At 55.8% G+C, this 17496-nt stretch overlaps 1 protein-coding gene across 1 annotated transcript in view; it reads right to left on the minus strand.

The window, feature by feature from the left end:
• Positions 1–15343, minus strand: part of ATP6V1B1 (ATPase H+ transporting V1 subunit B1) — a 54490-nt gene extending 39147 nt beyond the window's left edge. The window contains exon 1 of the mRNA XM_090035162.1: positions 15227–15343. Within this exon, the coding sequence (XP_089891288.1) occupies positions 15227–15323 (97 nt within the window). The 5' untranslated portion in view covers positions 15324–15343. The remainder of the gene's footprint in view (positions 1–15226) is intronic.
• Between the last annotated feature and the right edge of the window lie 2153 nt (positions 15344–17496).

Genomic DNA, 17496 nt, shown 5'->3' on the forward strand with positions numbered 1-17496 from the left:
TGGCGCAGCATGATGGGGCATTGCCCCGGAGGCTTTCTCTGCAGCCTCCCATGAGCATCAGGGCACCCCCTGGATGTGACGCCACTGGGAGACATGGTGCAAAGTCAAGGGGCCGGTGGCCAGTCACCTCCTTCTCCAACAATGCAATGATGGGGTTGGATGGATGGAGAGGATCTAGGGGTGAAGAGATCTTCCTGAGGAGCTTGGGAGGACTCATGAGCCAGCATGGCTGAAGAAGCATTGCAAAGCACCGGATCCTAGAGCCGTCAGGCTGGCAAGGCCCTCCGGAGGTCACAGCTAGCCCGGCCCCCCGCTCCAGGCAGGATCACGCCTGACCAAACCACCCCAGACAAGGGTTTGTCCAGCCTGGTCTTGGAAGCTTCAAGGGCAAACCTTCATAGACTGCTCCCAGACCCAGCGCCTGAAACAGCAAACACTCTTTCACCTGCTAGGACAGGAAGGGGTGTGTTAAACATGCCCCAGAGATCCCAGGCAGATGCTACATCCCCTGCTACAGGGGAAGGCAAACTCCCCCAGTCCATGCCGATGGGATTGTGGGGTCAGATTCCCTCCTGATCTCCAAGGAAGTGATCTGGCTGACCCCAAGCAAAGGAGCAAGACCTTATAGGGCCATTGTACAAAAAGGTGGATGGGTGGGTGCATGCATGCCTGCTCTGGGGATGGATGGATGGATGGATGGATTCACATTCTGGGGATGCATGTGTAGATGGATGCATGCACGCATGCATGTTCTGGGGATGGATGAATGGATGGATTCATGTTCTGGGGATGCATGGGTGGATGGATGGATGAATGGATGCATGGATGGATGGATTCATGTTCTGGGGATGCATGGGTAGATGGATGCATGCACGCATGCATGTTCTGGGGATGGATGAATGGATGGATGGATGGATTCATGTTCTGGGGATGCATGGGTGGATGGATGGATGCATGGATGGATGGATTCATGTTCTGGGGACGCATGGGTAGATGGATGCATGCACGCATGCATGTTCTGGGGATGGATGAATGGATGGATGGATGGATTCATGTTCTGGGGACGCATGGGTAGATGGATGCATGCACGCATGCATGTTCTGGGGATGGATGAATGGATGGATTCATGTTCTGGGGATGCATGGGTGGATGCATGCATGCATGTTCTGGGGATGGATGAATGGACGGATGGAGACGTGGGTGTTGAGCATAGGAAATGAAGGAAGGAGAAGAGGCTTCTAGGACTGATTCCAGAAGGGTGTTTTGTGCTTCTGGATAGTGTGGGAGAAAAATGCATGAAAATCCAAGGAGCAGTAGACAATTTGGGGGTTCAGGATGATGGGCAGTGATGTGATGACTGATGACAACCCGGAGCAGCAGACAAATGCAGAGAGGGGGGCACATCTGGGCTGTGCAGATAGGACAGCTGAAACACAGACCTTCAGAGGATGCAACAATTGGCCATTCCCCGTCCCAAGTCTTGCCTGGACTTCTCGTGGTTGTCTCCTTATCACACCACCCACATCTCTTTCCTGAGCTCTTTTTGACTGTTGGATAATGACCACAAGTGGAAAGATTCAGCTCCTGAACGGGGACAGCTTATCCACTGGTCTCCAGCTATGTCTCACTCCCTTCTCTCACACGCCCTCACCCCCAGGTCCTTTTCTGCAAAGCTGCTGCCCAGCCCATGACCCCCAGCCTGCCCCGGTGCAGGGGATCGCTCCCCACAAGTGCAGGACTTTGCACTTGTCCTTGCCGAACCTCATGAGCCTGCAGCGGTGCATGGGCTTCTTCGCCTTGGTGCACGTTGTAGCACAACCAACGCAAAGCTCATAAGCCAGGTGAAACCCCATGCAGAAAGGCTTGGAAATGACACAGAGAGAGAAGGCCAAGAGGGAAATGGAAACAGGGGCAAAGCGTAGGAAATAAAAGGAGCGGCAGAGAGAGTGAGAGACAGGAGAGAAACTCCCACTACTGGAAAACACCCCGTCGACTAATGAAGAGGTTGAGCTGCTAGAAAGAAAAGCCTTGAACTCCTCCAAGAAGCCGCGGGGTGGGTGGGCTGCCCGGTCCCGGGGGCGGGGGCGTGCGGGGAGAGGGGCAAGGTAGAGGAAGAAAAGCTGCTGAGCGAAGGGAGGGGAAGGGGAAGGGGGGGGCGGAAAAAGAAAGTCTTTCAACCTGGCTTTTCCACACACCCATCCCCAAATTCACAGCTCCTGTCACATGCGATCTCCATTAGCCCTGACAATCATGCACCATTAACTCCCATTGGGGCAGCCGCGGAGTAGCTGACAAAGAGGACAACCGGCCCTGGCTACATCACAGCACTAATTGTTTCAAATCATCCGTCCTCTCCCCCACTTTCCCCTGGCATCTCTATAGGTTGGGTCCTCTGCTCCGTCTGGGGGTAGGGCCGGCTGCCGGCGGCTTAGGGCTTGCCTACAAACTACTTGATGCGCGTCCCATGGATGACGCCAACCCCTTCCAGCCTGCCGGGGCGTCCGCGAAGCAGGTGATTGGCTGCCGGAGTCCCACCGGCGTGGCTGCTGCTCCCCGATTGGATGGCTGACGTAGTCGAAAAAGGACAACCAATGGGGGTAGCCTGCGCTGGGCGTTTGAGCCCCTAGATGAACATAACGGTGTGGGGGTGGAAGGCCTCGCTGCACCAAGCCCCTGCGTTGCCTTGCATGGATGGATGGGATGTGACCCCCGCCCCTTGGACGAAGTCCCCTGCAAAACGTTGGCTCGAGGACTCGTAGAGAGCTCGTGAATTCGGGAAAAGTCCATTGCAAAGTGTTGGCACAGCCATACTCACTGGGAATTTGGGTTTTCCAGCCCTGCCCGTCTGGACCTGCCTGAGGCCACCAGGCAGCAGGAGCTGACGAGCGACTTTCCAGTTTGGTCAGCAGGGCGGGATCTCCAACCTCCCAGGCCCCGGGCATCCCTCCGACCTCTCCGCCTTCGCTTCGGTGTTTGGGCCGGGGGGGTTTACACACAGCCCGTGAAGCCAAAGACATCCACCTTCCCCCACCTCATTTCCATTTAAAGCCATCAAAAACCCCCAAACCTGTCAACTTTCCCATGGGAACCAAGACTGGAAACCACAGGCAGCACAGAGAAGTGGGGCTGGAAGGGACCGGCAGAGGCAAGATCAGCTCAGTCCAAACCATCCTATACAACCCATAGTCTAAACTCTTTGTAAGGCTGCCGTCAACCTTGAAGAAGAGAAGTGGGAAGGACGTGCCCAGGACGTGGAAGGGGTCACCTGGGCCGGTTTCTCACTCGGAGGGTAGTAAAACACTGGAGCGGGTCACCCAGAGAGGTGGTGGCATCTCCATCCTGGCAGGTTTTGAAGACCCGGGTAGGCTGGGATGATGGAGCTGGGGCTGGTCCTGCCCGGAGCAGGGGGTTGCACTAGATGTGACCTCCTGAGCTCCCTCCCACCCTCATTGTCTGTGATCCTGTTACAGCAAAAAACAAGGCCCAGATCTGACTGTAAAAGCCCTTCTGCCCTCGAGGAGCTGCCGGCTTTCAGTACCGCAGAGGAGGTTTGTGAGCCTCATCTTGAAACGCGCACCCGGAGTTTCAACCTTCCCGGTCCCAAGCCTTCAGACATCACGAAACCGGCTGGCGTAGCATGAACTTTGTTTGTGAAGAATAATAAAATAAGTCTCATCAGCTATTATAATATGCTGGAATATTGACTTTTATTAGTAAATGTACTTTTATTAGTACTCTACACTAAATTATAATCAGATACATTTGCATCAGAGATACATAATAAAAGGCTGTGGGTTTTTGTTTTTATTGTTTGTTTTTAAATCCACTTTCTGGGCCCCGAGCCCCTGGGGGTAGTGTTTCTAAGCCCAGGGGCACAAACACGCTAGTCCCGGTCTGGCTCTCCATTTTTCGGTCACTTCTTGGCCCCCAAGAAACAAGCCAACCTGAATGTCCCGGTGGTGTCAGGAAATGAAGCGGCCCTGTCTCCTAACTGAGGCTGAACTCCCTTAGTTTTACACCCCTTCTGCATGGAGATTTCCCGCTAACCTCCCAGGTTCGTGGCCAGGTGGGCACCACATGCCTGGCTCCTCTTCCCAACTCTGCCACTGACCCATTGGGCCACCTTGGGCAAATCACTCCTATGTAACTCTGCAAGAAGAGGTAAGACACCCAGGCAACAACGAAGCCTATTTCTCAGCACCGACCACCTTAAACCTTTGCTCTACAGGGAGCGGAGAGCCCGTCTCCCAAGGGATTTAGGCGCTTGGCCACTTGTGGCGGAGCTGGGCTTCTGTCCCCATCCACCGGGGATGCTCTGGGCCTGGTGGGCCCAGCTGCGTGAAGCTCAGGCGGGCTGCCGAGACCCGTCTCCGGGCGGTTTCTCCCGGGAGCGGCAGGCCCGAATTTTGTTGAGACTTTTGCGACAGTCCCTAAGTGACCAGCTTTCTCGCTTATGCAACCTGCCCATTGTGTGATGTGTCAGTTTGTGCAGCGCTGTCAAACACATTGGCCTCTCCAAGCCTGTGAAAGGCCCAGCGGGGGCTCACACACTATGCCACTAATTAGGGCCTGCAGTGTGAGGTTCCCATACACACCTGCACGGTCATGTGAGGGGGCCAAGAATGGCCGGCTCACCCAAGCGTGAACGAAATGAGCTCGCCTGAAAAAGCCCTGGACGCGCTGTCACAGTTTCTGTCTGACAAAGCAGACTTGGGACCTTGGGGGGAGCCGGGGGGCGGGGAGGAGAGATGTGGCCCCTATCCCGGCCCTCGCTGCCGAGAGCTTTGGCTTTAATTGACTTAATGGCCTGGCGTTGCCACTTGCAAGTGCATCTTGGACAGAGCTTGGAAATTGTCCCCATAACCCCCCACCCTGGAGAAAGCTCTTTGCTGCCCAGGCTGTGACAATACCTCTCGGTGCTGGGAGGGGTCCCTTCACCATAGGGTTTTCTATAGGGCTTGCTTCAGTGCCTGACGGTGCAAGAAACACAGCATTCATGCAGCCTTATTCACCGGGAAGGTTTCATGGAGCCCTTTGCCAACTGGAAGCTGTCCACCCGCCTCCAAAAATGCCGCCAGGTCTGGAGTGGAAGGGGCGGCTGGTTACTAACTCATGGCGGCTGCCGGTAGCACTGCACTCAGCTTCCCTTCCTAAGACTGACTAGGGTAATTGCCTTAAGGCGGGACCTAGGCAAGGTCAACCCTTTGCAAAAGCAATGCCAGCATCTGCCATCAAGATCTCTGGTGTCTCCTGGAAAAGACGGTGCAGCCCTGATCATTGTGCAGGGAGCTGGTACCCTACCGAGACCAGAGCTGTGCCTAGGGTGCATGCTACAGTCACGCTCTCCATGTGCAAATCTCCTGCCCTAGCAGTGAGCCGGCTGAGCCCACTGCCCGGAGTCCAAAAAGGCAGAGCCTTTTGCTGTCCCTTGTCTACAGAAGGTGCATCCACACAGCCACGAGGAGGACGCGATTGCAGAGGGTGCTGGGAGCTTAGCAGAGCTCGCACACGTGATCGCAGGCGTGCCCATACACTAACGCTTCCTCGGGGCAAGTAACGGAGTATCAGCAACGAGGAGCCGACTGCTCGTTGTTCTGTTCCCTGCACCTTGCGTGCAGGTTTTATTTTCATATTTGCCTGCTCTTACTGCATTGCTCACATATAATGTTTGCTCCAATTTCCAGCAGCTTTTCTTTTTTTTTTAAAAGTGCATGTTATATGCAAAGAATTATGGTATTAAGTTGGGCGAATCTTAAGACTGATCCTCCAGAAACATCAGCTAACTCACGCCCATCCAATAGCTTTCCTTTCTGCACCGCCCGTGGGACTCTCTCCTTTTAAGCCGTCCCTTCCTTGCCTTATCACACTTGCACAGCTCTTGAAAAAACCCCTCCTCTTCTCCAGTTTAAACAAAGCACTTCCACCAAATACTTCACAGAAGTCCAGACCTACTGGCCCTCTCCCTTCCCTAGAAAAAACAGCCGTCTTAAAGCCTTGGGTTAAGTCTATTGCATTCCCCCTGTGCTAAACCTACGTTGCCTTTGATCTCTAAGTCTACTGAGTCTTTTCTTCCAAATCATAGTGGAGCACGTTGCCGAGATGTGCATCTGCTCATAGCACGCTTCCCACCTCTCCATCCCTGGAGGAGCTGAAGGCCTGGCTAGACCAAGCTTTGGCTGGGATGATGTAGTTGGGGCTGGTCCTTGGACGAGATGTGACCTCCTCAGGCCCCTTGAATAGAGGCAACGAGGGCTGCAATGATTCTTCAGCCATGTGTCACTCATAACAGCTCTCATATCAAAGACACGGCTTTATAAAACATGTCAGACTTGTATGCCTTCAGAGGTACTTTACCTGGACCCAGTTTTGCTTTGCTTAGGAAACTTTTTGTAATTTTATTCCTTAGTTTAAAAATAATAATAATAATAATAATAATAATAATACTGGAAATGTTACCAAGAAGACTATAAAAGTCTTCACTTACAAAAAAAAGAAAAGGAAAAAGAAAAAGAAAACCCAGCTGCTCTCCCCCACCACCCCACGCCTTTTCATCCAAGAAGGTCCATAGTGTCTAACAGCCAGAGTTAAATTGAAAAAAGGTTAGCACCAAAGTTTTTGTTTGCCTGATCATCTTTTTCTGACTGGGAAATTGTTAGGAGCTGGGCTGGATAGTCTCAGATCGCCGAAGATGAGTTTGAAATCATGGAGATGTGGCTGGAAGGGACAGCTAGTCCAACCCCTGCCGGGGGCAGGATCAGCCCTGTCCAAACCAACCCAGACGAACCCATCATCTAAACTCTTCATAAAATGACCGCCGACCCTGCCACAGGACCAGGCATCACACCTGCCCCTGCCCCAGGGAAAGCAGCCAACATCTTGCATCTATAAAGGGTTGTTAAGAGATGCTGAAGAGAGCCCAGGTAGGGGCTATGCCCCCTCTGCAGAGGAAGGCAAAATCCCCCTAGTCCGCACCAGCCTGACCATGGGGTGAAATGCCTTCCTGACTCCAAATATAGTGTTGGTTTGACCCCAAAAGTTATCACATTACCCAAGGGCTTTGCTTGCCTAGGTCTCCTCTTAAGCATCTTTTCTGCCACCTGAACCTGGCCAGCTCCTTCAGCCTCTCCTCGCAGGACTTTCCTTCCCAGCCCTTGCTCCCTGACCTGCCGTGTACCACACACAGGATGCCTGTGGCAATTGTGGCAGTCATGACTCCTGGTCTAGGCTGTGCGATTGGGAGAGCCGGGAGCCAGCTTTGGCAATGCACAAGCTGGTGTGATTTCTCAGCAGCTTTTCACCTGCTTTTTTTTATCCTTTTCCCGCCTGGAGCCATCTCCGCCATTCATTCGTGCCGTCGGGAGCACGACGTGTCCCGATCCTGGCCCGGCTCTGCAATGCAGGCAGTAGCTCTCGCCCCACGCCGCACGTGCGGCGCTGAACGTGCCATTGCTCCCACGCCGGGACGTGGTTTCCAGACTGGCTTTCCTTCGCTGCACGCCTCCAAGTCTCTCCGACCCTCGTCACGCCGGCCCACTTTTGTGCTGCACCTTGGAGACCGTCAAACCCCGCTGCGGACACGGGGGTCCTCAACGCCGATCTCCGCCCAGCTTTCCCTCCTTCAGGCTTTATTCAATAGCATCTGTCAAAGCCCAGGCAGGCCCGTGCGGCTTTGTTTCATGGGCTCGTTTTCCCCCCAGCTACGTGAAACCGGCCTTGTTGTTTTTCCTCCACCAGTGGCCAGCCGGCCGCCGGCCCGCACGCCGGCCCTGGGACGGCAGACCTCTCATGCCCTTGGCTTTCTCTCCGGTTTACTTCCAGCATCACCAGCGCGCGTGTGGCGCAACCTTGGGTGGTGAAGACACGGCTCACCGCGGCTCTGCATTGCGCATCCAAGCTGGGCATCCAGCTACGCGCCCAGACCGAGCCGCGCTGCTCCCGCCGTGCCGACACCGGGTCCGGCAGGATGTGGGTGCTGCCTGCACCCCTTCCCCCAGAGACCCCAGGGAGGGACCGGCAGCTGCTCCTTTCCACACATCCATTAGCGGGATCGGCTCTTTCCAGCCTTCTCCGCCTTGCAACGGGCCACAGGCACGGCGACCCGCAGGGCAGGTGTGCCACTGCCCTGGCTACGAGACAGGCCCAGCGTGGCCCTTAGCTCTGCTAACAGGGCCGCGGGCGGCCTCGGGGGAGATGGGCGTGGGGTCGGACGGACGGGGTCCCGGTCAGGATGCCAGCGGCGTGGAGCAGCTGCAGCCCAGCCCAGCGAGGCGATGGCTCTTTGTCTCGCGTCCTTTCCTCTTGAGCGAAGCAGACACGGGACCCCAGGGGTGACCCAGGAAACCCAGCTTCTGCCAGACGCAGCATCCGGGGCCGAGAAGGTGCAAAGCGGTGGCTCGGGGCGAGGGAAGGTCCCTCGTCAGCGCAGACCCCCTGGGAGCCTTGCACAGGAGACGACGCTTAGCACCGGGTCCTAGACACCGCAGCCTGTCGCTATTTCAGGGCATCGCAGCTGCTCCCGTATCTTGCTGGTGCATCTCGACTGCCACTGGGGTTGCTTTGCTCCCCAGCGCGACTCTCCTCCTCGCAGGGCAAATCAGAAACCCCAGGGCCAAACTCATCCCAGTTCTCCAAATCCTGCTCTTCAGACCCCCCGAGATGCGGCTGTGGCTGGGAGGCTGGTGCATCCCCTGGGGAAGCAGGGTCATTTCCTTCTTCATCCCTGTTTCGACACGTGCAAGCTGAGTGTGCACCACCACTGAGCGTGCAGACATGGGTTGGGGTCATCTGAGCTTGGGGGGCTGGTTTGGAAGAACAGTAGTCCGGTCATGGGCTGCCCAGCCCCAGGCCGCTGTCTCGTGGGAAGTCTGACTCCTTGGCAAGTTGGACTTTTGGGACTTAGTCTGCAGAAGAGAAGACCGAGGGGGACTGAATAGCAGCCGTCACCTCCCTGCCGGGGGGCTGCAAAGAGGATGGAGCTGGGCTGGTCTCGGTGGGGGCAGGTGGCAGTACAAGGAGCAATGGGCTCAGGCTGCAGCAAGGAAAGTTGAGGTTGGATATTAGGAAAAACTTTTTCACAAGGAGGGTGGTGAAGCACTGGACCAGGCTCCCCAGAGAGGTGGTGCAGTCTCCATCCCTGGAGGTGTCGAAGACCCAGCTAGAGAAAGCCTTGGCTGGGCTGATGTAGTGCGGGCTGGCCCTGTATCAGCTTGATGTTGGCAAGTGAATCTTGGAAGAAAAATCTTTGTACTCTACAAGCCGAGAGGAGGGAGCAGCGGGAGACACGCAGCCCAGCCAACCTGCTCGGGGGATGCCCTACCCTGAGGGGTGGGGAGGTGGCAGAGGGGTGCAGAGCACGGTGACGGGTCCTAGCCTCGCCGCATAAAGCCAGGCACCAAACAGCTTGCAGGAGTCTGCTCGGCAGAGCTCGGGGCATGGCAGTAAGCCGCTGGTTGCATGCAATGTGATGGAGAAGTACTGGCAGCTGTGGTTAGGTGTGGGCCAGAGCCCCTTGAGCCTTCAGGTGGGCAGTGCCATGGCATGGGGGGCGATGATGGGCCCCGCAGCCGCTCTGACCTGGGGCTGCCTCCAAGCTCCCTCCACGCAGGTACCTGGCTGCCCCCTGCCCTTTGACCTCTTGCACCCCCCTCCCCTACAACGCCCCGAACCCAAGCCCATGTCTCTGTCACCTCTATGAGCAGTCTTAGCTTGCAAGTGGCAAGTTTGGGCAACTACCGTATTTTCTAGCATACAACAAGCACTTTCCACTGCCCGTGAATTCAACGCTGGCAGAGGAGGGAGAGCAACTCTCTCTGAAACGCATGCCCCACAGCAAAGAAACCTGGCTCCTGTGGAGCCAGGATCAGCCCATTTTAGGAGCTGCTTGTCTTTTCCAGGGGTGCCAAGGTCTCCCATGCAGCTGCAGGCCAGACCTGATGCTCCTCAGCTTGGGAAAACCCCATGAGATCGAACTCCAGGCCTGCAAGAACGGATCTCAAAGCCCACGAAGCTGGACCCTGCCCAGGTATTTCGGCTGCAGCTGGTTCCCAGGGAACAAAGCCCCGCCAGCCCTCTCCCACCCACCGTTCAGGGCCGAGCCTGCAGCGATGGTATCAGTGGGCAAGACCAGGCCGTAGAGGAAAAGGGGGGCTGACATGATTAAATAATTAAGGCACCTGCTGCCCCTGCCTTCCAGGCCCCGGGACCTGCCCCCGTCCAGGCATCCGCAGCTCCGTGCCCTGTGCCCCCGGGACTGCCGAGGCGGGAAAGCCTCCCCCTCCCAGAGGACAACTCGGCCGGCGGAGGCTTCTCGGGAGCCTTGACCCCGCGGCGCTCGACCCGATTAGGAGCAGCGTGCGCCTTCACGCCTGTGGACCAGAGGTCGCAGGGGTCAGGAGCCCGCGGCGGGGCAGCCCCTGGGGTCGGCCCCGCTCGCCATCTGCGTGGCTGGGGCAGGGGAGATGGGGAGCTAACGGCTTGCGGCTTGGCGAAGGGGGTCGTTAAGGGGCAGTGGGGGTCAGGAGGAGGCGGCAATGGAGGGGCTCTGACAGGCCGGCAAGGAGTCTCCCCTCCTGGCTCCAGGGAGTTCACGACGGACCCTTGGCATGCAGCCACTTCTGGGGTGGAACATAGCAGCCCCCGGATAGTTGGGGATGAGTGGACACTGCAAAGGGGTTAGGAAGAGCAGGATGTGTCATAGGGAGTTTGGCTTCTCGCCTTAAAGACAGGACCCCCCCGCCCCCAGCTTGTCTGAGTCCTGCAACGGGTGCTGAGCTACTGGGGGGTGGTCCTGTCCTGAGCTATAGGGGATCCTGTCTTTTGGCTACAGGTTGTCTTTTGCAAAAAGGCAACTAACCCTCCTGGGAGACGTCAGGCAGGTCACGTGGCTGCTCTGTGCCTCAGTTCCCACCCCCCCGCTTTCTGTCTGTCCAGGCCAGCACAGACTGCCCACGGGCTGCAATTCTGGTGCCTCTTCTAAGTCAGCCCCCGAGGCTGGTACCCCACTCACTTGCTCCTAGTTACACTATGGACAGACATACGTACAGCACCTAGCGCGGCGGGGACCCGCGCTTGGTTGATCAGCCACTCCAGCAACGCCTTATGGGAAGGGGACTGGGGTACAGGGCACCTGGATCCTGGGGCAGATCCAGCGGGGCTTTCCTCTACTGTTACCAAACCTTTGCAATGTTTCTACAAAGGAAAACTTGTTTTTTCTAAACCTTAATTGTTTTTTCCAGCAAATGGTAAAAAAAAAAAAAGGAGAAAAAAGGTTGGAAGGGAAAGTGGGGGGGCGGGGGGAGGAGGAAAAAACCCACTCCAAATCCTTTCTTTCAAGCAACACAAAAATCCGCCTCTTGCAACTTTTTTTGTTGTTGCAAAAATAAATAAATAAATAAATACAATTGCAAAAAGCTAGTTGGTCTAACAAAAGATATCCCCTCTGCCATAAGTTCTGATTCCTCTCTCTCTCGTGCACTTAAAAACCCTTTTTGCTATAAAACGATTACAAAAAATAAAGAAAGAAGGAGAGGTGAGGTTTTTCTCCCAGCAAGCAGGGAGAGTTATTTTAAAGGCTCCAAAAGAAGGGGATTCGAGAGGCTCTTCCCTTAACCCCTTCCGTCCTTCAGCAGAGCCGAAGGGAGGCCGTGCCAGCCCTCGTCTCGCTGCCCCAGGCTGGCTCCGGCTCTGCCCGGACAAGGCCGCCCCCATCTCCCCGGCTCTGCCCGCCTGCGAGCAAAACACCGCTCCCCGCCCCGCCTGTGTTGACAGCAAACTAGGGGCTGCTCAGAGGCAGTTCTGCTCCAGGTGAAAGGCGGCCGCGGGCAGCGCCTCGCTGGTCTCACCTGGTGCTGAACACGACCAGGGCACCTGGGGTGGGGGCAGCCCCGGGCACAGCTCAGCGGGTTGCGAAGCCCCCTGAGCTCCCCGCAAGGCGCAGAACAGCTGTGGCCACAGCTGTATCCTTCCCCCGCTGCACCGAAATCCCAAAGCACTTTGCAAGCAGCCAGCTCTGTCCCGCCAGGGCTAATGGTTATTGATCCTCACTTTACAGAAGCACAGAGCAATGCTACAGCGATGAGCACAGGAAAGGTAGATTCCTATTAACTGGGGGCTCCGAGACTGCGCTAGGCGCTGTACAAACCCGAAGACTTGCAGCAGGCCCCTGCTGCCCGGGACACACAGACCTGCAAGGTCACCCTCAACAGGGATGCCACAGACCCACCTCCTTTATGCCCCTGCCCCTGCCCTGGGTCATAGGAGTCTTCCCCACGCTGCTGGTCTCCAGACCCTGCCCTCTGCTCCTGCCGTGGCCAGCGGAGGCTGCGGGTTCAAGGCCAAACACGGTCTGGCTCCATCCTCCAGGGCAGTCACCTACCATGCCCTGTGCCTCAGTTGTGGAGCCTGCAGTCCAAAAGGCGCCTCCTTGGTAACACACCGCTGCGCACAAGCGCTGCTCGAGTGGCTTGGTTCACTAAGGGTCGCTGCAGACAACGCTGAGCTCGGCGCTGTCATGGAGCTCACCCCTGGCCCCTGCACTGGCTGCATCCTGGGGAGACGGGGTATAGCTGGGCTATGCTGGTGCCACTCCTGGGACCGCAGTGCTGCTCAAGGGGGGCCCATTGCCCATCTCCTCTGCACCCATCCGCAGCAGCTGCGGTGGGCACCAGCCCCTGCCCCCTGGCCTGTGCCTTGCAGCCCCCTGGGTTGTCTCTGCAGATCCCTGGCTCAATCCGTAGTCCCTTAGCTCTTATCGGCATGCCGCTTTTACAGGGGGAGGTCGGCCAGCTTTGCCCATTTTTAGGGGCCCGAGCCAGGCTGCAGAAGCCTATTTCTGAGAGACCTTTGCAGATGCAAAGACCAGCTTGGTCAGCAAAGGGCAGCAAGCCAGCAACATGCCTAATTAAACCAGTAACGAGATACCGTTAAACAGAACCCAAAGCCTGAAAAAAGGCACGAGAAGGGAAGAGCATACAATAAATAATCCAGATATCCTATACCCTAGCTTTAGCTCATGGTAATCCATGTAACCAACTGTATTAGAGGCTGGTTTGCTACAATAGATTTTTGTTAAGTTTCTAGATAATAATGACAATATTAATAATGACAATATTAAATGGCACATCCTTGTTTCCAGAAGGACATGCATTTTGGGGAAGAGAAAACAGGATGAGAGCAAGGAGTGTTTCATAATGGCAAAGGAAGGAGATCAGACTCCGTCCCTCCAGACAGAAACAGTTTTCTCAGAAACATGAATCCTAATTAATTGATGCCTTCCATGTCCAGAGTTCAGTCCGGGTCCAAAAGTTTCAGCAAAAACCAAGCCAACCAGAGGTCATTCATTAGATGATTAGCACCTGGCATCTATACATCTGCGGAGGAGGCTGGGGGGAAATCTGGAGAGCTCAGCGCATTCAAGAAGACCGCTGCGTGCCACCCTTTTCCCACCCCCATGTTGTGCCATGTTGGGTGGGCAGGTAGATTTGGGGTAAATGTTTGTTCTTGTGTTTTGCAGGGCAAGCAAATAATCCTAGCTCCAACCCTGTGGACCTGGTTCTGCCCCATCTCTCAGTGGCCAGCCTGCAAGGTCACCCTCAACAGGGATGCCACAGTCGGGCCGGGGGTCGACCGATGCCACCAGAGGCTTCGGGCATCTTGGGTTAACCAGACAGCCTGGACTGGAGGGACCAGGTCTCCGTGGTGTGTCCACCCCGAGGGCCAACACAGGGGCAGGTAGTGTTGCAGGCAGGAGGCACCCCCCTGGCCCGAGCCCCGTGCCCCCAGTGTGATGCCCCAGGCAGCCCCAGCTGTCTCTGCTGCTGGGCTGAACTTCAAGGGGTGCCCGAGGACTCCCAGATCCCCAGTCATTCAGCAGCTGCAGCCGCAGAGCCCCCTCCTAGCAAAGCCCAGGCCTCTGCTAGAGACTCCGCACGAGCAGTACAGGGCTTACGACACACACCACAGCAGCCCCAGCTGCATGCAGGAGGGGTCCTGAGCGGTGCTTTGCCCCCTGCTTTCTGCAAGACGCTCTCTGTCAGGGTGAGACCCTGCGCCAGGAGCTGCGGGAGGGCGGGGGTCTCGTCTCGCCGGTATTTGCCACTCGGAGCAGCCGGGAGGCCGGGGCTGTCCTGCAGCCGTTCTCCTTGGGCAAGGTGAACATGGGGGCGTGCACGAGGCAGGAGCGTGGCTGCACACGTGGGCGGAACCGACACGCAAGGGCTGGTGCACCCCTACACACGCCGTGGGCGTGCAGCGTGTACGGAGGTCACGCACACCGAGGAAACCCGAGCGCGCAAACCCAAACGCCTGCGCTTGATCCCGAGCCTGCGTGCGCACGCTCCGGGGCACACAACCATTGCTACACCCAGTCTGGCACTCGCACACTCAGAAGAGGCTTGCAAAGTTCTCGGCCGCAGCAAAAGGGTTTTAAACCCCATGTCGACGAGAGATGGGAACGGGGCCTGTTTTTATGAGAAATCAGGAAGAATATTTGCCGGACCCTGTCGCTCAGAAGCAAAGCCGACTTGGGAAGAGAAGGGGGTCAGCTCACGAGCAGCTACCGACGGATGCCAGTCCCGCCTGGGACTCCTGCTGTCTGCGTGCAGTCGCCGGGGGGGGCACCGCCTGGGAAGTCGCTGGGTGCCACGCGCTCCCGATGAGAACAGACATTGCCACGGGGGGGGCGGGGGTCAGAGACCGGAGCGGGCTCCCCTCGCGGCCTGCCTCGCCTTTCCCTCTCGCGCAGCACGAACACGCGCAAGCACCGACTTAGACGTGCAAACACGCTCGCACCCGCCTTTATCCCTTGCACACAGGCACAAACACGCACTTCCAGCATCTCTGGGGAGAAAAGAGGCGTGGGGAATTGGAAGCGCATTAGCAACGCAATGCAGCTGCAAGAGCCAGGGTGCTCCCTGCTTAATTTGCGGGGGGGGGCCTGATTCTGCTCCTGTTCACGCTGGAGTCACCCCTTGGCTTCGGGGGATTCGTCTCAGAGCTCCGGGGAGAAATAAAATGCAGCCGGATACCCTTCCCCTGGAGGGAAACTCTGAAGCAGCCACCCCCAGCTCCCCATTACGACCACCGGCACCGGACTCACACTGACCTGACAGGCGGGGAAACTGAGGCACGGAGCTGGAAAGGGTGCAGGGAGCCAGCGGAGCAGGGAAAGGAGCCCAGGGGACACCCGCGTGGCCAGTCTGAGCCCCCCATCCCGGTCCACCCCACTTACTCAGCCTGGGGCTGGTGGTGTAGTTCCTGGTGACCGCACAGACGTGCTCCGTGGTGCCCGGGGGCGGGGGAGGCCACAGCTGCACCTTGGTCGCCATCCCGGGCCGAGTGGGTTGGAGCGAGCCGGGCTCAGGGCTTTTATAGACGCAGCCGAGCCCTCCACCCCCCCTGCACCTGGCCCAGCCGGTCCGGGCCGCCCCCGCCCCTGCCCCTGCCCCTGCCCCTGCCCCTGCCCCTGCCCGGCTGGAGCTGCCTGGAGCGCTGCAGCCTGCACCTGGGACCGTGCCCGGGAGCCCGCCCCTGCACCTCCAGCCACGGCCCCCCCGCTCTGTGCGCGCGTGTGCACACGTGTGAGAGCTGGGGAGTCAGTCGTGTGTGTGCGTCAGGGAAGTCCATCAGTGTGTGCGTGTAGGGGGAGCGGAAGGCAAACACTGCGTGAGTGTGCGTGTGCATGTGTGTTTGTGTGTCAAGCACTGTGTGATTGTGCCTGTGTGTGTCAGGAAAGTCAAATGTTGTGGAAGTGTGTGCGTCTGTTGAAGGGGTCAATCACTGCAGTGTGTGTGTTGGGGAAGTTCATCATTTTGTAAGTGTGTGTGTGCTAGGGAGTCAATCGGTGTGTAACGGTGTATGTGTCAGGGAAGTTAAACCTTGTGTAATTGTGTGTGGGGGCGGTTAGGGAAGTCAAACATTGTGTAAGTGTGTGTGTGCATGTGTGTTTGTGTATTAATCACTGTGTAATTGCATGTGTGTGTGTGTGTCAAGAAAGTCAAACATTGCATAAGTGTGTGTGTGCATGTGTGTTTGTGTGTCAAGCACTGTGTAATTGTGCCTGTATGTGTCAGGAAAGTCAAGCATTGCATAAGCGTGTGTGTGTGCATGTGTGTTTGTGTGTCAAGCACTGTGTAATTGCATGTGTGCGTGTGTGTCAAGAAAGTCAAACATTGCATAAGTGTGTGTGTGCATGTGTGTTTGTGTGTCAAGCACTGTGTAATTGTGCCCGTATGTGTCAGGAAAGTCAAGCATTGCATAAGTGTGTGTGTGTGCATGTGTGTTTGTGTGTCAAGCACTGTGTAATTGCGTGTGTGTGTGTGTGTCAAGAAAGTCAAACATTGCATAAGTGTGTGTGTGCATGTGTGTTTGTGTGTCAAGCACTGTGTAATTGTGCCTGTATGTGTCAGGAAAGTCAAGCATTGCATAAGTGTGTGTGTGTGCATGTGTGTTTGTGTGTCAAGCACTGTGTAATTGCATGTGTGTGTGTGTGTGTGTCAAGAAAGTCAAACATTGCATAAGTGTGTGTGTGCATGTGTGTTTGTGTGTCAAGCACTGTGTAATTGTGCCCGTATGTGTCAGGAAAGTCAAGCATTGCATAAGTGTGTGTGTGTGCATGTTTGTTTGTGTGTCAAGCACTGTGTAATTGCATGTGTGTGTGTGTGTGTCAAGAAAGTCAAACATTGCATAAATGTGTGTGTGCATGTGTGTTTGTGTGTCAAGCACTGTGTAATTGTGCCTGTATGTGTCAGGAAAGTCAAGCATTGCATAAGTGTGTGTGTGTGCATGTGTGTTTGTGTGTCAAGCACTGTGTAATTGCATGTGTGTGTGTGTGTGTGTCAAGAAAGTCAAACATTGCATAAGTGTGTGTGTGCATGTGTGTTTGTGTGTCAAGCACTGTGTAATTGTGCCTGTATGTGTCAGGAAAGTCAAGCATTGCATAAGTGTGTGTGTGTGCATGTGTGTTTGTGTGTCAAGCACTGTGTAATTGCATGTGTGTGTGTGTGTCAAGAAAGTCAAACATTGCATAAGTGTGTGTGTGCATGTGTGTTTGTGTATCAATCACTGTGTAATTGCATGTGTGTGTGTGTTCAAGAAAGTCAAACATTGCATACGTGTGTGTGTGCATGTGTGTTTGTGTGTCAATCACTGTGTAATTGCATGTGTGTGTGTGTCAAGAAAGTCAAACATTGCATAAGTGTGTGTGTGCATGTGTGTTTGTGTGTCAAGCACTGTGTAATTGTGCCTGTATTTGTCAGGAAAGTCAAACGTTGTGGAAGTGTGTGTGTCTGTTGAAGGGGTCAATCACTGTAGTGTGAGTGTTGGGGGGATTCATAATTCTGTAAGTGTGTGTGTTAGGGAGTCAATCGATGTGTAACAGTGTGTGTGTCAGGGAAGTTAAACCTTGTGTAATTGTGTGTGGGGGCGGTCAAGGAAGTCAAACATTGTGAAAGTGTGTGTGTAAGTGTGTTTGTGTGTCAATCACTGTGTAATTGTGTCTGT

Source organism: Crocodylus siamensis, chromosome 2, assembly GCF_052110815.1.
Source record: "Crocodylus siamensis isolate JL-2025a chromosome 2, ASM5211081v1, whole genome shotgun sequence".
NCBI lineage: Eukaryota > Metazoa > Chordata > Crocodylia > Crocodylidae > Crocodylus > Crocodylus siamensis.